General features: G+C 39.4%; 1 protein-coding gene across 3 annotated transcripts in view; it reads left to right on the top strand.

Annotated features, from left to right (window-relative positions):
• The window catches only part of nek1 (NIMA-related kinase 1), a 32,820-nt gene that overhangs the window by 11,799 nt on the left and 1,447 nt on the right, over positions 1 to 19,574 (top strand). Inside the window, exons 13-35 of one of the 3 annotated variants that reach the window (XM_017697681.2) lie at positions 1,396 to 1,455; positions 1,592 to 1,639; positions 3,556 to 3,636; positions 3,801 to 3,952; positions 6,131 to 6,256; positions 6,383 to 6,485; positions 6,587 to 6,673; positions 7,615 to 7,698; positions 7,941 to 8,018; positions 8,151 to 8,246; positions 8,348 to 8,524; positions 8,741 to 8,806; positions 9,023 to 9,263; positions 9,886 to 10,011; positions 10,363 to 10,533; positions 10,620 to 11,108; positions 12,095 to 12,200; positions 12,328 to 12,416; positions 12,772 to 12,983; positions 15,241 to 15,380; positions 15,472 to 15,794; positions 16,229 to 16,362; positions 17,266 to 17,398. In XM_017697681.2, coding sequence (XP_017553170.2) covers positions 1,396 to 1,455; positions 1,592 to 1,639; positions 3,556 to 3,636; positions 3,801 to 3,952; positions 6,131 to 6,256; positions 6,383 to 6,485; positions 6,587 to 6,673; positions 7,615 to 7,698; positions 7,941 to 8,018; positions 8,151 to 8,246; positions 8,348 to 8,524; positions 8,741 to 8,806; positions 9,023 to 9,263; positions 9,886 to 10,011; positions 10,363 to 10,533; positions 10,620 to 11,108; positions 12,095 to 12,200; positions 12,328 to 12,416; positions 12,772 to 12,983; positions 15,241 to 15,380; positions 15,472 to 15,794; positions 16,229 to 16,362; positions 17,266 to 17,398 — 3,322 coding nt within the window. Of the gene's footprint in view, positions 1 to 1,395; positions 1,456 to 1,591; positions 1,640 to 3,555; positions 3,637 to 3,800; positions 3,953 to 6,130; positions 6,257 to 6,382; positions 6,486 to 6,586; positions 6,674 to 7,614; positions 7,699 to 7,940; positions 8,019 to 8,150; positions 8,247 to 8,347; positions 8,525 to 8,740; positions 8,807 to 9,022; positions 9,264 to 9,885; positions 10,012 to 10,362; positions 10,534 to 10,607; positions 11,109 to 12,094; positions 12,201 to 12,327; positions 12,417 to 12,771; positions 12,984 to 15,240; positions 15,381 to 15,471; positions 15,795 to 16,228; positions 16,363 to 17,265; positions 17,399 to 19,574 lie in introns of those variants that run through there. The other 2 variants (XR_005130222.1, XR_005130221.1) reach the window with 2 other exon arrangements.

Genomic DNA, 19,574 nt, shown 5'->3' with positions numbered 1-19,574 from the left:
AATTCCTGTTTTCATGGGTTTTATGAAGCCCAAATTATGTAATTAATTAACCAACTTTTCCATGATATTTACATTTTTTGGAATGTGTGTGTGTGTGTATCAGATAGATAGATGCTACATTAAGTATTCCTTTACTATTATGCTTTATTAGGTTAAAAATGTTGATTTATGTACTGTGTATTTATGAACTGATTTACACTATATAGCTAATACTTTGTGGACACACATTCCCGCTTGGCAACTTGAACAGCCTCCACTCTTCTGGAAAGGCTTTCCACAAGATTTTGCAGTGTGTCTGTGGGAATTTATACTCATTCAGTCAAAAATGACATGTTGGATGAGAAGGCCTGGCTCGCATTTTTTCTGATTCATCCCAAAGATGTTCAGTGGGGTTAACATCAGGGCTATGTGCAGTCCAAACGAAACTCATGTTTTTATAGACCCCTTTTGCACAGGGGCACAGTCATGCTGGAAGAGGGAACGGCCTTCCTCAAACTGTTGCCACAAAGTTGGAAGCATATAATTGTCTAAAATAGCTTTGTATGCTGTAGCATTAACATTACTGTTCACTGGAATTAAATGGCTGAGCCCAAACCCTGGAAAACATTATTCTTCCTCCACCAAACTTGGGTGTTGGCATTGTACATTGTGGTGAATAGCGTTCTGCTGTCATCCCAGACTCAAATTTATCCATCCGACTGTCAGATAGTGAAGTGTGATTAATCATTCCCAGCATTGCCTCACCCCAGCTGATACTTTGTATTATGTAGAGTGGCCCTAGACTTGTTTGCAGCTGCTTAGCCATGGAATCCCATTTCATAAAATTCTTGGCGCTCAGTTCTTGTGCTGATGTTGCTTTCAGAGGCTCTCTGGAACTGTAGTGAGTGATGCAACAGAAGATAGGCAGTTTTTACATGCTATGCACTTCAGCACTCAGTGACCCCTGCTCTGTGATTTACTGCTTATGGCTGAGACTTGCTTCTCTTTTATAAAACTAGGACTTGCAGTTGACTAGGGCAGAGAAATTTCATGAGCTGTTTTATGGCAGAAGTGGCATCCTATGACAGTGCCACATTTAAAGTCTTTGAGCTCTTTGGTATGACCCATTATACTGCCGGTTTATGTCTGTGGAGATGGGTATGTTCTTGATTTTATACACTTGTTAGCAGTGGGGCTGAAACACCTAAGCTCAATAATTAGGAAGGGTGCCCACATACTTTTGGCCATGTAGTGTATTTCATACGATATCATTGATTAAGCCTAATGTGGATTATGGCAGGTAATTAGTTGTGCTTGTTTTATTAGTACAATTAAGCAGTGCAAGCTTTTGGTAAATGGTATGCAAAAAGTTTAGCTTGGAAGATGTGTAATCCCTCTCTTGTGTTCTGCTGCCAGGAAGGAGTGAGGAAGAAACAAATTGAGCTGATGGAGAAAGAGAGGAAACAGAGAGAGCAGGTGAGCTTTTATCCTTGAAGCCTCTAGGCCTCTAGTAATCTGCCTGCCTATGAATTTGCTGAGATGTAGCTTCTTTTTTGAAATTCTTTTTTGGCTACCATTGAAAGTATCTCCATGAATCTTTTGTTTTTTGCAGATGTTGCTTCTGAAAGCCGCTCAAGTAAAAAGATTTGAGAGGGAAAAGGTGATTTTTTTTTTTTTTTTTTTTTTTAATACTCGTATACATCTAACATTTATATTACAATTAATATACTGTGTCTCATTTTTTTATATATATATATATATATATATATATATATATATATACACACACACACACACACACACACACACACACACACACACACACACACACACACACACAGAGATCAAAATTAGAGAACAATTCAAGAACACTTGATTTTTTTTTTTTTTTTTTCTTTTCAGAAATAATGCAATCTTCATTGGTCAACATTTGAACGATTTTTTGTTAGGGGTATACCATGCCACTAGAACAGCGTTTAACAAAATAACCAAAGTACTTAAACAAAAAAAAATCTTTATTTTGCAAAAAACACAATGATCAAAATTAGAGAACAGCAATGACTGTAGCACAGAGAAAAATTACAATTAAATTTTCTGAAGGTTACAACAGTCACCAGTCAGTAGGAAGTGTACAGGCCTTTGCTTTGAATGACTTCAGCACATCTGCGGCCACAGGACATCACTAGTCTCTCACACTGCTCTGGTGTGATTTTTGGTCCACTCTTCTTGAAGTTTCTTCCACAGTTCGGTGACTGTAATGGGTTTCTTGGCCATAACTTTGTCACCAAGGATTTTCCAGAGGGTTTAGATCAGGACTCTGAGCTGGCCATTTCATTGTTTCAATTTCAAGGAACTGCTTTACCTGTTTTGCTGTGACAGGGGGCATTGTCATGCATGAAAATTGCTGGCTGATTGAGTGAAACGCAAGGAAGGAACCACGTGTTGTTGAAGAAGCTTCTGATACACACTTGCATTCACTCTGCCGTGTAGCTGTATGAGAGGCCCACCTCCTGCTGCTGAAAACATTCCCCAAACCATGACATTTCCTCCTGCACCTTTCACTGACTTCTTTACACATTTCGGGTTCAGTCTTTCCCCAGTTTGTCAACGAACATAATGTTTCCCATCAGACCCAAATAAATTAAACTTGCTTTCATCACTAAAGTGAACTCTGTTTCCTCTGTCCACACAACATGCTCCTCAGCAAAGGTTAATCTAGCCTTTTGATTCTTTCTGCTAATGAGAGGTTTGGTCACTGCAGAGTGGGCTTTCAGTCCAGATGCTCTTAAACGTCGAGACACTGTATGACGAGATAGATCCTTACCCTGTTCAGAGCTGAACTGGCGAGCAATTCCAGCTGCAGTGTTGAACCGATTGCCCATGGAGATTCTCCTCTTGTGGTGTTGTAAAGATGCAGTATTCTGGAAATTACAGACTTGGAACGACCAACTTCTCGTGCTATAGCTAATAGGGTCACCCATTTGGCCTTTATCTTGACAACCTGCTCACAGAGGGTTTCAGTCACTTTGGAACAGCTTTCCATCTTGCAAAATCAGTGAAAACTGGAAAGTTAGGCTGCCAGTTAAATAGGGTTTGTCAGATAATTAAGGAAATTGGCACCAGGTGCCATTTTAACATCACCAACTTGCAGGTGTCTGAAAGTGTTCTCTAATTTTGATCAGTGTTCTTTTTCAAATACCTCATTTAAGTTTTTTATACTGTGCCTTACAATGTATGCAGCTCATGAAATATGTTTGAAATACTGCTCTTTAACTCCTGTTAGGATAAATTCACATAGGACTACATAGTGACCTTGACATTTAGGAAATTGTGTGTTGTTCTCTAATTTTGATCTCGTGTGTGTGTGTGTGTGTGTGTGTGTGTGTGTGTGTGTGTGTGTGTGTGTGTGTGTGTGTGTGTGTGTATATATAATATAATATAATATAATATAATATAATATAATATAATAAGAGAGAGAGACACACACACACAGTATAGCTTTGGGTCCCCTCTGTATAATACTTAATATGTACTCCTGATATATGTTAACTGACATTAATATTGAACTTGCCTCAGCTAAACCGGATCAACCGTGCCCGGGAGCAAGGCTGGAGGCATGTTTTAAGCTCCAGTGGGGGCAGCAGCCCAGAGAGGAAGGTATTCATTGTCATCTACTACACCAGCTTTAGATTAAAACCATTTGTTTTGTAAATGAAGAGGCATTAATAAAGGAAGCCAGTCTTAATATATTAAATTGGTTCAAGAGTGCTGTTTTTGTCTTTCTGTCTATTTGCCTATAAACTTATTTCCTAATCTGGTAGTTTTATGGGGGTGGAGGCATGGGAGCTCCGCCTGCACCTGCACCAGGCCCCTCTCCTCTACCTGGCCCTGCACATGTCCCACCTCCACTGCCATGTCCAGCTCCTGCTCCTAAAGAGGGCCCCAAAGCATCAGGAGATGTGAGCCCTGTACGGTAAGATGAGTAAAATAGTGATCGGTTGCAAGAGCAGAATGAGTGATGAATCATTTGATACATTCAAGCATGAATCAGTTGTTCCAATTCAATTCAAAGCTTTAAAACCCAGGATTTGCATGTGACTTGACATCAGGAAGCTTAATGGTATCAGGGCCGTTTATTTTGCATTATTTATAATGCAAGCTGACAGCTCTGTTGAAAGCAAAATGTTTATAGTTTAACCCATGATTGTTGTATGTCTGTGCATAGAATAGATCCCGTAAGATTGTTGTGTGGATTTATAGAGGCTCAAAAGGCTTAACCTATTTGTTCATGTCATTTAGCTGCTCCTGGGGCAACATGAATACATTTTGTAAATTGAATTTACAGTAGTGGTCAAATAAACTAGGCCTTCGATTTGAGGCGTAAATGTCAAATCATGAAGCAAAAACACACCTCTACAATAATGCTAACTTCTGCCAGTATCCCTTTCTTGGCAGTTCTGGTTGAAACACAGAAATCTGAAGCCTCTTAAAGACATTTAGAAAATTTGGACCTGTCTTTCTTTAACACCAGGACCAGGGGACCAGGCATTCCTCTGTAGCAGTGATCTGTATTTCTTCGGTGTTCACACGGTTCACAAATGGCAAGCTGACCTGTTCAGGCTATATAGGCAGGCTCAGGCACTTCGTTGGCCGGACCTATGCCAAATTAGGTACAAAAGCAGCACCTGTTCTTAGTGTATACATAGGAAGCCAGGAATAACTGTTCACAATGTCCTCCCATTGTCCTCACAAGACACATTGGCATATGTTTTACCTTGTAGCAGTTTTACAGTGGCTCAGTAAAGATGCTGGCATAGAGATGCTGCAGCCTATTCATTAGGCTGATGCTTGTGTGTATACATCAATGATGTTGTTTTTTTTTTTTTTTTTTTTTTTTCTTGCTAAAATGGTCCCATGTATTGAAAAATAAAAACTGGATTGTAGTGTTGTAGTACTTGAGCGCAATCATGGTTTTAAGACTGATATTGAGACCATAAATTAGCAATAGATTGGCTGCGACCTCATTTGGACTCTTTCTTGTCACGGTCTCAGGGTAAGGTGCCCTCAGAATTGGTTGTCAAGACCAGTTGATTGTGATGCCTCTGTTTTATTGTAACTGGAAAGTTACTGAATATCCACAAAACCTTAATGAAGAGAAAAACAGACCTTGCTCTGCATCAAGGGTTAACACTTAAAAAAAAAAAAAATGTGGGCCACACAAATGTGACTTTATCGTGACAAATTTTTGCATCAAAAAAAAAAAACAAGTACCACCACAGTCCATGGGGGTTGCAGTCCACATGTGGATAACCACTAAGGCGTTAGGGCTTCTCTTCAGCTGTTTAAGTCCTTACCAGTAGGAGAGCTTGTTTAGCTATATCTACCTAGATACCACAGAAAAAAACAGTTCCATATTGTCCCTTTTTTCAAGAATTTAACCTTTTTTTTTCATCCAAAACTTAACAGTAAATCAAGGGTATAACACCTCAGAACTGTAATACATATAGAGTTGAAGTAAAAGCAAAAGCATGATTGAATGATTCATGATTCTATTAAAGATGAAATGAGAAGAGAGATTATTTTATTTCCTTTTAGTTCCCAGAAATCCTTCTGGCCTAGAAGACCCTGAGCCCCCCCCCCTTTTATTTGCAGCATATGGCATGCATTTTTATCCAGAGAGACAATATAATTGTTTTGTGCCAAGGCAAATGTAGTGGTGTAAGATTCTTCCCCAATGGCTCTTGCAGGTACCCTAAAATAATGCATTTATATGCTGATGTGAGGGTGGTCTCAGGTGTGGAACTGGCACTCTCTAATTTTAGTGTATCTGGCTGCTATAAAAAGTGAGAAATTGAGTAATAACTCTTGAAGCAGGTGTCTCCAACAACTACTGCATTTGGATGAGCATATTATTAGTGCCGCTTACTGGCTCGTTTGTTTTGTTGTTTACAATAACCACATAATGGGATGTGATGCTTTTTCAAAGAGACATTATTGAAGAAGTTGTTGGAACCAAACTAAAGTGGATCTTCAACAATGGCAAAGGCCATATTTGTGATGTTTTGATGATTATTGTTAAATTGATATGGTTAATTTTTTTTCCATGTAAATTAGCAATTACATATTTATATTTATGCTTTTTTTCACATAGGGCTGCAGGAGACCCTGGCTTGGCAAATGGTCATGCTTGCCGCACGAGTAAGGAGTCTGTCAAAAAAGAGCCACGAAGGACAAGTCTCCAAACTGAGACAATGTCTAAAAATGACTATGCTAACAGGTTTGGTTAAGACCCCTTTATATCTCTGCTCATTAGGCACTAATTGCATTTCATCACTACAGTGTAAGCCTATATTGGGCTTATCATAATGGGATTTCTTTTGCACCTCCATAATCATTTCTTTAGATTTCGAGCTCAGCTAGCAGCAGAGAGGGCCAAACAGGTGGAGGAGTTCCTGCAACGGAAGCGAGAAGCCTTGCTTAATAAAGTTCGTGCTGAAGGCCAGCTGGTAAGAGCTCTTTCTCTACAAAACAGAAGCCTAGATATTGGCGCTAATTTGGATTGTATGAGTTCTGTAATGTTGCGATTGTTGAATTGGATGGCAAACAGGGGGCCCGGCAAAACCTGGCCGCCATCTTTGCGAATCGGACAAGTTCATCCCGATGCAGGAGGCCACGGGTCAACAAAGAAGAGGAGGTAGGAGGATGGATAAGACAAAGTGCTCCTCCTCAACCCATTTTTTAAAATCTACTTGTTGCTGCTGAACCTCCATTCGTGTTTTTTATTTATTTTTTTGTTTCCCCCATTTCTTCCTTGTCCGTTTCGTGCTGTAACTCACAGTGCCACTGGATGGTCACTCCACGCCCCTGCATGATGCTGTTAATGTTTCATTCACACACAGAAAAAAAAACTACATCATTAACACAGTCCTCACAGTTATTTATTGGTTGGCACATGCTATTTTGTTGGTATAATCCTGCTTTTCCATGCATCTGGAACATCTTTTGTGCTGTTTTGGGTAGGACAGCTTATGACCTTGAATTTGCCTCCTAGTCCTCCTGCAGTGTGTTGCACTGCTGTCTAAATTCTTCCCTTCACATTGTTCACTGCTGAAATGTAAATGTTTTGTTGTGTTCAGGGGCCTGTCTCATGAAGCAGGATTTCTTGCTTAATTTTTGCTTTCGTTTGGTCAACCCTGGATTTTTTGTGTTGTGATGGTAGATCAGTTTTTACCACTTTAGGAGTGCACCATGGTTATGCTGCTCTCCTAACCTGCTCCAGTCAGGTTAGGGACAGATGTCCAAGTTAAACATGCTTTGTGAGATGGGCCTCTATTTTTGTCTAGCAACTCAGCTCTTGGACCTCTTGATTGTTGGTTGGTTGTTTTTTTTTAAGAAGTGTTCGTTTAACTTGTAATTTTTTTTTTTGTTTGCTTTTTGTGTTTTTGTTTGTTTGTTTGTAAATCAATCCTTTAGTTGTTTTTGTCAAGATATCACATTTTTGTGTGTGTGTGTGTGTGAGCCTAATTTTATACAAATGATTCGTGAGGGTGTTCTGTAAGTGTGTCTTGTTTATATGCACACGTGACCTACATAGATATTATCTTTGTACTTATACAGTGTTTGTGTGATTTGCAGGAGTACTTGGCTCGACTGAGGCAGATCAGACTGCAGAACTTTAATGAGCGTCAGCAGATCAAAGCTCGTCTCAGAGGAGAGAAGGTGCGTTGACCACATACGAGCAACCTGTGTGATCATAGCATTCACGTTTGTTGAGAATAATTAATAAGAGCTTTATTTAATAGTTATTTTGTGACATAATTTAAAAATCTTTAAAAAATTAAACCGTATATGGTGTGTGTTTTTTTTTTTTTTTTTTTTTTTTTTTTTTTTTTTTTTTTTTTGGAAAGTTACTGCAACATTTTCCCAGCAACTCTAAAGCTCTCTTGATATTTGTTTTTCAGTATGACAGTGAGTATTCAGACAGTCAAGAGTCCAGCGAGGAAGTAGAGCTGAGGAAGAAAAAGATAGAGGCTCTGAAGGTTAGATGTTTCTAAATTGTTTGCTGTGATTTAACTTGTTTTTATACCAATATCTTTTTCTTCCAACCACTCGTAAGTGCTTTGTGGGTCTTTCAGTATTAGTGACTGTGTCTATGTTTAAATGTGTGGCAGGCCCAGTCGAAGGCCCGTGCGGCAGTGCTAAAGGAGCAACTGGAAAAGAAAAGGAGAGAAGCTTATGAGCGAGAAAAGAGAGCATGGGAAGATCATGTGTGTTAAGATACCCCTGTCAATCTCAACCTTTCTTACAAAATACTCATTTGACCATAAATGTATCTGATAACAAATCTGTTTGACCTGTTTTGAGACAGCTAGCTTCTCGAGGTGTAAAGGTTGCCTTAGGACCTCCAAATGCAGCCGCACCTTCACCTGCACCGTCTCTTCTTCCTGAAACCACCCCTCAGGATGTGGTCACCAAAGCCACACCGTCCTGCAGACCCATCACTCCAGCCATCTCCATGACGGCAGCATTAAAGGACGTGGGCGCGGTTAGTGTTCAAATTTATCATATTATTAACTAGTATTAAACTTGGCCATTAGTTAAATTACAGTTCATTTTTAATGTTCATTCAGGAACAATCTACTATAAAGTAAAAAAAAAACAGATTTTTTTCCTGATAAATTTATAATAATAAAAATAAATGAATAAATTTAATGATCTGTTGAGTCTGTTTAGATCTAAATGACTTTGTACTGTTTTGTAGATTGCTTCCCTGCAGAATTCTCCAATGAAGGAGGAGCCCCAAGAAACAGAGACAGCAGCTGTTCACGTGGGTCAACTTGGACAACAGTGCTAAAACCTACAGTGTTTATTTTATTCTATATATTATTGTTAATTTTACTAAACCGCGATAGAACATCATCCCATTTTGTCCTGTTTGTTGATTCCCTGTTCAGACCTGGCCTAAAATGCAAACATGTTAAGCTTTAATAGGTATACCTATTTCTGAGGAGTGCTCAAAGCGTCTTGGTGTCAATGCTTTCAGAGCGAGAGGAAGGAAATTTTGCGCAGACTAAATCAGAACCTGAAGGCTCAAACTTCTAAGGAGGAGGATGAGGGAGAGGTGGCACCCACTGATGTGCCAGGCCCTATCCCTCAGGCTAGTCAGCCAGTTACAGAGGAGAGACCACCCACTAGGAATGACAGGCGAAGGTGGGAGGCTGGAGATCCACCCATACTCTCAGTAGCACAGCAGACTCTGGAGGACACCTGTAGCACTATGGCAGGTACCAACAGAAAGCACTTAACTTTGTATTGAGTTTTTAAATTTTACCTTTTGCTTGTACAATTGAATTACTACATATTTCTTGTCAGAAGATTACATAGAAGCCTCTACTATTAAATACAATAAAACGTAATTTTTTTTTCTTTTCAGCATTTGCCTTTATTACCGCTTCCATTGATTTTGGGAGAGTTTTTCAAAGAAATGTGCAGGGATGTTCCATTCTTCTTGTAAACTCCCTCCAAAGTTTAGTTTTATTTTTTTCAGTTTTCTCATGCAAGTAATCACAAATACTAATTTAGAATCAACCGTGCAAAAAATGTTAGTCCACATCTCAGATGTCCAGTTTTGATGTTCTAGTGCAAATTTTGTTTCCTTTTCTCAATAGCGGCTTCTTTACTGCTACATGATATATTGGATTCACAGTGATTTAAAGGATTCATAGTGTTTAAGGCCTTTTTGGAAATGGCTTAACTTCTTCTGTCAGCCTATTTGGCATTTTAATTCCTTCAGATGAAAATCAGTGTGTCATTTTTGGCTGTTTTTTGGCAGCTGCAGTTTTGGTGCCTGGTTGATTTGCTATCCCTCCTTCATGGCTTTCTTCCTTTTTTGCCATGCCTTGCCAGCGTCTCAGGCAGCATCTCCAGAGGGAAGTGCTCCCTCTGGTGCAGACAGGAGGAAGTGGCAGCCTGGAGCTGCTCCACTCTCTGTAGCTCACCAAACCTTGCAAGACACCAGTCTTACTACAGCAGGTGAGTTCATACTCGAAAGTGGCACATTACAGCTTTCTGTGTGTTTCCATTTTTACAAATCTAAATGTTACATTTTGGACAGAGTAGAGTTGTGATTTGTTGCATGGTTTTACACCTTGCATTGGTTAGCTTATTTGCCAGTACGTTGTCTTGTATCCATGGAGTGTGTAGTATTGCGTGACTGCTGCTTCCACAACGATAGTCCCTAAAGCCACAACATAGCAACAAGATTGAAGCCAAACAAATCACTGAGTGCACTTAGAGTTCTGTGTATGGTATGAGCACTTCAGGTTTGTGCTCTGTCATAATACTTATTTGAGATTCTGATTCTTGCCTTTTTTTGTTCTTCAGAACAAACAACAGGTGAGGTAATTCCTATGGAAAACTGGCAAGGGGAGGGGCCCAGGAAAGCATGGGGGAGAACTCCAGTTTCAGAAGTTTTGAAAATTTTGGAGGAGGCAGAGCTTCAACCAATCACCCAGCTCCTAGATAACGTCAGCATCTCCGACAACACGGTCACCAGTGAGTCATTGATTCATTTAGCAATGCTTCAGACCTCATAAATTGGTTGCATTCTACTCATTTATGTATTGCAGCTGTCTCTGCAGAAAGCCTTAAGACTACGACTGGACCTTCAGATGTTACTGATGGAGCCACACTGGGGCCTTCCCCTCAGCCAAGCCATCCTGCCATTGGCCAAGACCAAGAAAGCAAGGCTGCCATTGGCCAAGACCAAGAAAGCAAGGCTGCCATTGGCCAAGACCAAGAAAGCAAGGCTGCCATTGGCCAAGACCAAGAAAGCAAGGCTGCCATTGGCCAAGACCAAGAAAGCAAGGCTGCCATTGGCCAAGACCAAGAAAGCAAGGCTGCCATTGGCCAAGACCAAGAAAGCAAGGCTGCCATTGGCCAAGACCAAGAAAGCAAGGCTGCCATTGGCCAAGACCAAGAAAGCAAGGCTGGCATTGGCCAGCACTCTGACCTGCAATCTGCATTTCAGGAGAGTGTTTCAGATGCAGCGGCGCTCAGAAGTCACGAGCAACAATCAGGCCCAGCAGAGAAGACACTCAAGAGTCTCCGTGGTGAAAAAGAGAGTGATGGTGAGCCTCTCTCTGTTTCTCTCTCACAAGCACGCCCTTGATATAAAACCATGAAATTAGAATATATACTACTGTGCAAAAAGTGTAGATATCTGAGAAATGAATAATAAAAAAAAAGCTATTTAATTGGGCAGTAAGATTTTGTCAGCTCAGAAAAACGCATAAGAATAAATGCAAATGTTATTAAGACAGTAAGCTGTAATTTGGTCAGTATGTTTATTTAACTCAGGGGTGTCCAATCTTATCCATAAATAGCCAGAGAGACTGCAGGTTTTCACTCCAAATAAGCTGGAGCACACCTGACTCCACTCATTTAATCAGTCCCTCTTGGTTTTCACGCATTTGATCAGCTACGTTGGAGTGAAGCCACGTCAGCCCTTTGTGGATGAGATTGGACACCTCTAGTTTAACTATTTCCAAACCTCTGCTTAAGGAAGCTCAGTATTTCTGGTTATATGCTGGTGATGAAATTGAACAAATCTATATGATGGAAAGGCATGTTGATTTAAAAATTGAGCGAAACTTTTTATTATTTTAACTTTCCTGTAATGCATAAGACTTTTCTACAGTATTGTATATTTTATATTCAGGCAGCTTTGGAATCTTAATTTTTTTTAATGCTTATAGATAATAACATGCTTTAAGACATGTTGGTTTTATGTATTCTTACAGTCTGACTTTTCTAAACCTAATTATCTTATTTTTTTAAAGTCTTCTAGTTGTATGCAAAACTTTGTTCACCGCTATTCATGTTCTAATCTATGTATGTAGTAACACAGTTCTGTACTTTTTGTTTTTTTTAAATGCACAATTACTTTTTATATGCTGAATTTGTCATATTTAAAAAAACCTTCAATATGGCCTGCGCAAAAGTAATGGCATATTTTGTGTTAAACTCAGTATGTAAAGACAGTGTGTGATAAAATTCCAGAAAAATGCTGTTTTGCTTCACTCATTTCTAAGTGGCTGTTTGTGCTTGCCTTTAGGTGTAGATGAGGTGGAGTGTTTAATTTTGAAGGATGGCCCACAGCAAACTTCAGAATCCCCAGCTAAAGTGATTCATGCATGGGAACAGGAAGTTCTACATCCTGGGTGAGAGTGATTTTGTAATGTCTAATCATTTGTAATGAGATTTGTTATGTCTAATAATGACTGATATTTCAAGTTTGAATTGTACTCAGTTACTAACCAAATGGAAATTTTGTCATTACTGTTCCAGGCCAGATAGGGGTGCTGTAACACAGACAGAGAAACCAAAGGATGAGGAGAGAGTAGATGGAGAGGAAGAGAAGCAGACTGAACAAGCCGGTAAACTCATCTGCTGAGTGATTGACATGTAACTTTTTGATAAACTAAGTTAATATTCTATTGATCTAAATAAATTTTTCTATTTGCCTCATGTTATTTTTTTATTTTACTTTTTTTTTGTTTGTTTTACTTTTGACAATGTAGACAGTTCTTCAGATAAGTCCCTTAGTTTGATATCCTCTTTCTCTTTCTGTCCTTCTCTCCCTCTCTCACAAAAACACACCCTTAAAAGAAAACTGTTAAATTAGAATGTATGCAGTTTTAGCATTCAGACATTGACTGTTTTTCTTTTTTGAGTAATTAGTAGGAGAGGAAGATGAGCGACACAGTCCTAAAAGCTTGTCTTATCTGTCAGTGAGTGATGAAGCTGCATTTGTGAAGCTGAGCTGCAGTCCTGCACATCGTCGCATGGTGGCGCTATCCCTTCTATCTGCCCAATCTTCAATGGAAGACTCCTCTTCCTCTGTGGCGTCCCGCTCCCGCTCTGTGTCCCCTCTGCGTACCCGCCGTGACGACGTTCTCCTGATTGGCCTCTCCACTGGGCTTTTTGATGCCAACAATCCCAAGGTGAGCTCTGCCATCGAATCTGCAGCCTACCACATCAAGGAGTGGGTGATTTTGCTTTTAAAAGAATGATTGGGCAAAAAGCAGATTTATATTTTATAATTTTTTCCTTGCTGTGAAATAATCAGTGTTGGAAGTTTGGTTCTTTATTTTGAACTGGAGATATGAGGCAAATGTAGCTAACAAGTGACATACCAGTTAAGTTATAAATCTCAAGTAATCCATTTTTTTTTTTTTTTTTTTTTTTTTTTTTTTTTAAACTTCATGTTGCAAACAGAATATAAGCCACACATGCACCTGGAATCAGATGCATACATACTTACTATTCTCATGGTGTTTATTGTAGGTTTAGTCATACTTAATGGGACAATACAACTAAAATGAAATGAAAAATGTAACCGTCACTACATCTTTTGTCAACATGTCCATTCACAGTGTTGTTGCAGGAGTTTATAGGGTGATATTTTCTGGGTTAAAGACTAGGAAGAAGCCCTTCTGATAATGAATCTTGAAGGTGTTCAATGCTGTATCTGCGTAATGCATGCTGAGTATTGTATTGAGAGTAAAATGATAATTGAAAACCAGTATAAAATCATGAATTTGAAGGATACAGTGATGAGATACAGAATACTGTGTAGTATGACAAAACATGAAACTCTAGTTTAGGCTGGAATGCCTCTTTTAATAGAGAGTACAAAGGGAGCTTTGAAAAGATTATATGAGTAACATTTGAAGATGAAGTGAGGGATTTTATTACAGTATGTGTTGTTTGTGACCATGTGAGAATGTTTCAAGCTCACTGGGTGACCATTCTGTGTGTTCTAGAGCAGCGCTATGTGAAAAGGTCTGCTATATGTACATGCTCCGGGGCTTTGTTGCACACTGGTGTGGAATGTGTAGAGTTTGTGTGTGTGTGTGTGTGTGTTGTGTGCGTGCTCTGGGGCAGAGTTATGTTAGAAGCTCTGTTGTGCGTTGGACTCTTGAGTGAAGCGTTATTAATTTGATTCTTCCACATCCCTGATGTGTCAACATACCAGAGGCCTGTCCGCCAGGCTGAGTCCCCACTCGCTAATCTCACTCACAACTGTGGTGAACCTCATGTTCATGGACATATGCACACACACACCCTTAGTCAGTCACTCACTTCCACACCCTCAACATGCCTCAGACATGCTAACATCTGCTACACTCAAGATTTTAGCAAAAATGTTCAGTTGTTAAGGTGGTCAGTACATTGTTCTGAGAATGCCAGTAGCTTCTTTGTTCGATTTGCTGATGATCAGCTTTTTTGTCTTTTGCTTTTTTGCCTTTTCTCAGTAACAGCTTCTTCACCACTACACATCCTTTCAGTAGTAGTAGTAGTAGTGTTGAGTGTCTTCTCACAGTGGAAGGATGGACTGAAACACTTGTGGATTTTTTCAGATCTGAAACAGAAGTAGAGCTTGGTTTCCTCCTCTTTCTATTAATCTCCTCTATTATTCATCGGATGGTCATCATTTTTGTGGTCTAACAGGTTTTGCAAGTGGACCTTCTTAAACATTCACTAAGCATTTTATCAGGAGCATATGTACACCCCCTAATCAGCCAATCATGTCGCAGCAGTGCAATGCATAAAATCATGCAGATATGGGCCTGAACTTCAAATAACTTTATCATCAAAAATGTGATTTTGACTGCATAATTGTTGCGCCAGATGGGTTGGTTTAAATATTTCTATAACTGCTGATTTCCTGGGATTTTCATGCACAACAGTCTCTGGAGTTTAGCTATTACATCTTCTAATTTGCTACTTCCGGGATGATAATACACCATGTCGAAAAGCAAAAGTGGTCTCAAATTGGTTTCTTGAACATGCTATTGAGTTCAGTGTTCTTCAGGGGCCTTTACAATCACCGGTTCTGAATGCAATTAAACATCTTTGGGATTTTTTTTTTCACAGCATGAACGTGCACCTGAAAAATCTGCTAGACGCAGTCATGTCAACATGAACCAGAGTTTTAAAGGAATGTTTCCAACATCTTGCGGAATCCATGCCACAAACAACTGAGGTTGTCCTGAGAGCGACAGGAGGCCTTGCCCAGAATATTAGAATATTGTAATAAAGTGCTCTGTGAATGTATACAGTCTCTGAAATAACTCCTGAATAAAATAATAACTTTTTACTTAATGGTTGTTTAAACAGGAAATGAAATAAATCAAAGGAGTTCTCTTAGTCTCTCTAATTGGGTTCTCTCTAACAGTATATGTGTGTCTGTGTTAGATGCTGAGGACATGCTCTCTGCCGGATCTCGGTAAACTCTTCAGTGCCTCTACAGAACCGGATGGCGTTGCCACCCACGACAACAATCTGGAGATGGAGGATCTGGAGGACAAAGAGGACGAACAGTCTGAAACAGAAGAGTAAGAAGCGTACAATTTTCTGCAAAGACAGCTGAACAGATCATTTAACTTGGGTTTAATTTGTCTTTCGTTTTCTTCCTCTCTTTCTCAGTGTATATGAGGATGAGGACCTGAGAGAGCTTAGAGCCTCTATGGAGAGACTGCTACAGCAGCAGCGCAGTGACGATGATGATGATGAGGAAGGTGGCTCTAACGGCAGCCCCCCTGATGAAGAACGTTCTGTGCAATGCAAAGCTAGTCCAACAGTAGAAGGCTTGAATGGTGTCACAGCTGAAGAGGAGGATGGTGGTGATGATGATAGTGCTGATGTCAGTCATGAGGAAGAGGAAGGAAGGTTGATGAGTAATGGACTTAATGTAGCAGATGATGAAGAACAGAACAGTGAGAGGCACCTCAATGAGGAGTGGCACTCAGGTAGGTTGACACATTATCATGTTTCTCGTTATCTCTGTGAAAATGTGGGGGAGATATTATGATGCACTAAAGAACATATGGTCGTTGTCACATCCAAGCCTCATAACTCCTTTGTTTGCTGTTTACACCATATGCCAGTTGCACCTTGTGTGAATGTCATGTTGAAAGGAACAAAAGTGGTGCAAAATGACCTGTAACAAAATATTGTTATATTAACTTGTTGAAATGTTTTTCATTTTGTAAATGAGGTTTTGTTATATAACTGCTATATTGTTTACTTTTCAAGTGCTTCTAACTCCTACATATGTTGCTGAGTTGATGTTAGTTATTGACTCGAGTGACAAGTGGCAGCGTTAGTCCTAACGTCAACTCGTACATTAAAAGGCCCTGTTTGTTAAGTGCTGGTGTTTTTTCTTCCTTGCAAACGGGAGCAGATGATAGCGAGGAAGAGGAGGAAAGTGATTCGGAGCAGCAGGACAGTATCTTCAGTCGTTTAGAAGAGCTCCGTTTTCATTTGGAGCAGGCAATGGGCTTCGACCACTTCATCCAGGCCTACAACAAGATCAAGGTCTGAATGCGCAGATCAGTCAGACACCCATGATTGATTTTAAATCAGCCAAGCCTATGAGGTCAAGGTCTAAACATGCTAATACTGACACAAGATCATTCAAATCAATGAACCTGATGAATGTAACAGCACTTATTTCTATTCTGGGTTCAAAGCGTTGCTGTGATTCGATCTTGCAATCTCCCAGTGGTAGGGCACACCTTGGATGACTGTGTCATTGGGAAACCTAGCATGGGTCACCCTTTGTTTAACTATACAACAAAACAGGCTGAACTCGCAAATCGGAACACAAAACATCATGGTCAGTATTGCAAAAACATTAAAGTGTATCCAAAATCATTTAACCTGAAAAATAATAAACAATAGAAAAATAAGAAAATACTGATGTTTATTTAAGATCAGCTTCACTGAAGAAAATAAATGAGCGATTCTTATGTTGCTTTCTGTAAATGTTTCCTGTAAGAAAACGAAAGAAGTAACATCAGTCAGGTGGAAGGGTGAAACATGACATGCCAATACCTCTTTTTGTATTAATATCACTCCAACGGTATCAAAAAGAACTCGATGTTGATCACCCCAAAGTTCTCTTCGAATACTCTTTCAGTGTGCTCAAAATCATCAGATTTATCCACTTGGATGTGTCCAAAGCACGTTACAAAATGTACTTCTCTGCATTGAGTACAATTACACATTCCCACCAGTGAGGTCTCCAAAACTTACGTAGTGCAGCTTTAATTATGATATAATTTAATTATGATAAAACATACTATTATATAAAAGTATGTTGAAATTTACCTCCATAAATGGTTGACTGTAGTTTTATTGTATCAACTGGATTGTGTTAGTAAAACATGAATCTTAAAAGATCCGAGTCCATAGTCAGTGTCTTGTCTGTTTCGGTAGGCCATCCATGAAGACGAAGACGAAAACATTGATATGGGCTCCAGCATGGTGCAAAGCATTCTGGGAACTGAACACCAGCACCTGTATCCCAAGATCCTCCACTTAGTGATGGCAGATGGAGCATACCAAGAAGGTACACACCAAAGATATTCACAAGTCACTAAATCAAAGTCGGGTCTCAAGTCTTTATTGCAGAATATCAGTCTTATTAGCTGCACCTCTCCAGTCCAACACAGCTTTAAAGCTTCAGTCTGAAGGACTGAACTGAAGTGCTACAGGAAGTAACATTTCAATAAAATACTAATAGTTGGTTTGTGAATATATATGTTAGCATAATAGCTAATCCAGCTGAAGTTTCATTAAAGTTGAAAGAGATGAGATCTATAACTTACAAAAAAAAACCTAACAAAATTTAACAAACTAAATTAGCCCATGTTAGTTTTGCCTCTTTTCTTTAAACACCATATTAACTGCATGTAGGACTTCATTCTGTCCTTTAGATTGAAAGTTTCTCTTTGATGAATGCTTTGTTATTTGAAGCTGTATCAAACCAAGGAACCTGGTCGATCTGATTTCTGCCTCCAGGCCATGGTCGTTACCACTCAGGAGAGCTTTTCCCATAACCAGCTCCAGTGCCAGAGCAAGTTAAAATGAATGCTTTGCCTTTTCCAAATGGATGATTTCGACTGGAACATTCTGACAAAAGGAAGCATTTTACAATGCAGCACTAACTACAGTTGCCAAGGCAATAATGTAAATTCACTATTGCAGTGCTGTCAAACCCCAGCACTGCACATGACCATAGTACTGTAATAAAACTGAAGGGCAGAATCACAGATAAGAAAAAAATGTTTTATCTATTACGTGCATTAATTGGCTTTCCTTATTCGTACTTATTCGTCCTTATACATTTGTTTGTGCCATTTTGTGAATCTAAAGGGTAATTTTTCAAAATTTCTGCATAATTACTCCACCGTCCTCCCTTATTACCTTTGTGTGTTAATGTTGATGAAAGCTTGTCAGCTAAATTATCACTGTGATGGAGGTGACTAAAGAGACGAGAGTAGAATGTTTTTATTAGGCGGAAAAACATTAGCGCCATCTAACGTGGGAGCAACAAAGCTCTGATGAACAGTAGGAAGCACTGTCACAATATTATTCATTTCAAGTTTATTGCACTTTAGTTCTGTGTGACCTATTTTTACGTTAGTAACAGTAGCTATCTAGCCTACTAACTTAACTATTTTCTTTGCGTGTTTCCGCTGTGCACGTAAGGTCGGTTGCTAGATAACAGATATGACAGTTGATTGTCTATTAAGATTTCCTTGAGAAAACATGCTGTTAGATTCCTTAATTAAGATCAGAGTTGCTTCTTTTATACAAATTTGTGAAAAATCTTATCTTGACCGGTCGGTTCTTAAGATGAAAAGAGAGGAACCTGGGGCTGTATAAACTTCCTATCACCTCCTCACTTCCATTCAAAATTTCAAGTCTCTAAGGTTCTCTAAAATAGAGCATTTTCTTCATTAAACTATTCTGCATGAATACATCTTCGTGATGGACTTGTACAAAAGTTTTTGAAAAATCAGTGCAAGTCTTGAGCCCCAGTTGAGTCACAAGTCAGTTGAGCATGAGTCACAAACTTCACTCGAAATTCACTTCAGACACAAGTGTAGCTCAAGTCCAAGTTGCTGACTCAAGTGCCTATCTTTGGTATGTCCAGACTGCATCCAGAAACCCTAAAAGTTACTGCTTCTCCTATCCAATAGAGCTCGTCTTCTCCATGATGCTGAAACTGCATTTTGTGAATTTTGTGATGCGATCATGCTGCCTCTCCAAGTATGTGAGGAAACAAAAGATTTAAAAAAACGTGGAAGAGAAGATCATATCAATTGGGCTGGCCCTGTGTAGCAATCGCTTGACTACCAAGAATTTCAAGGCGTGCTTTCAAGCCACAGAAACAGACCAGCTGTCTTGTTTCCTCAATTACTGCTTCCTCGCTCCATTCCTCCTGCTCCTCTCCTCAACTGCTGTGTCGTTCCAGGATAGGAGAGGGAGGACAGGAGCAGCAGCAAAAGTTTCTAGATGCCTACATCACAGAGAGCAAGAATGTGCTAGACAGAAAAGTCACTCTGTAGACAAAGTACAATCTGTGGTGCAGGACTGTGTATAATACAAACTTTATGGCTGCAATTGGGGGTTTGTAAAATCAAGTTGGTTTGCATCTAATTTATGATCTACTCTTTTTGAAGAGTAAAGTTGTTTTTTTTTTTTTTTTTTTTTTTTTTTTTTTTTTTTAATAAATCTAA

The sequence above is a fragment of the Pygocentrus nattereri genome, chromosome 4 (genome assembly GCF_015220715.1).
Source record: "Pygocentrus nattereri isolate fPygNat1 chromosome 4, fPygNat1.pri, whole genome shotgun sequence".
NCBI classification, from domain to species: Eukaryota; Metazoa; Chordata; class Actinopteri; order Characiformes; family Serrasalmidae; genus Pygocentrus; species Pygocentrus nattereri.
This window is presented reverse-complemented; position numbering and strand designations above follow the sequence as displayed.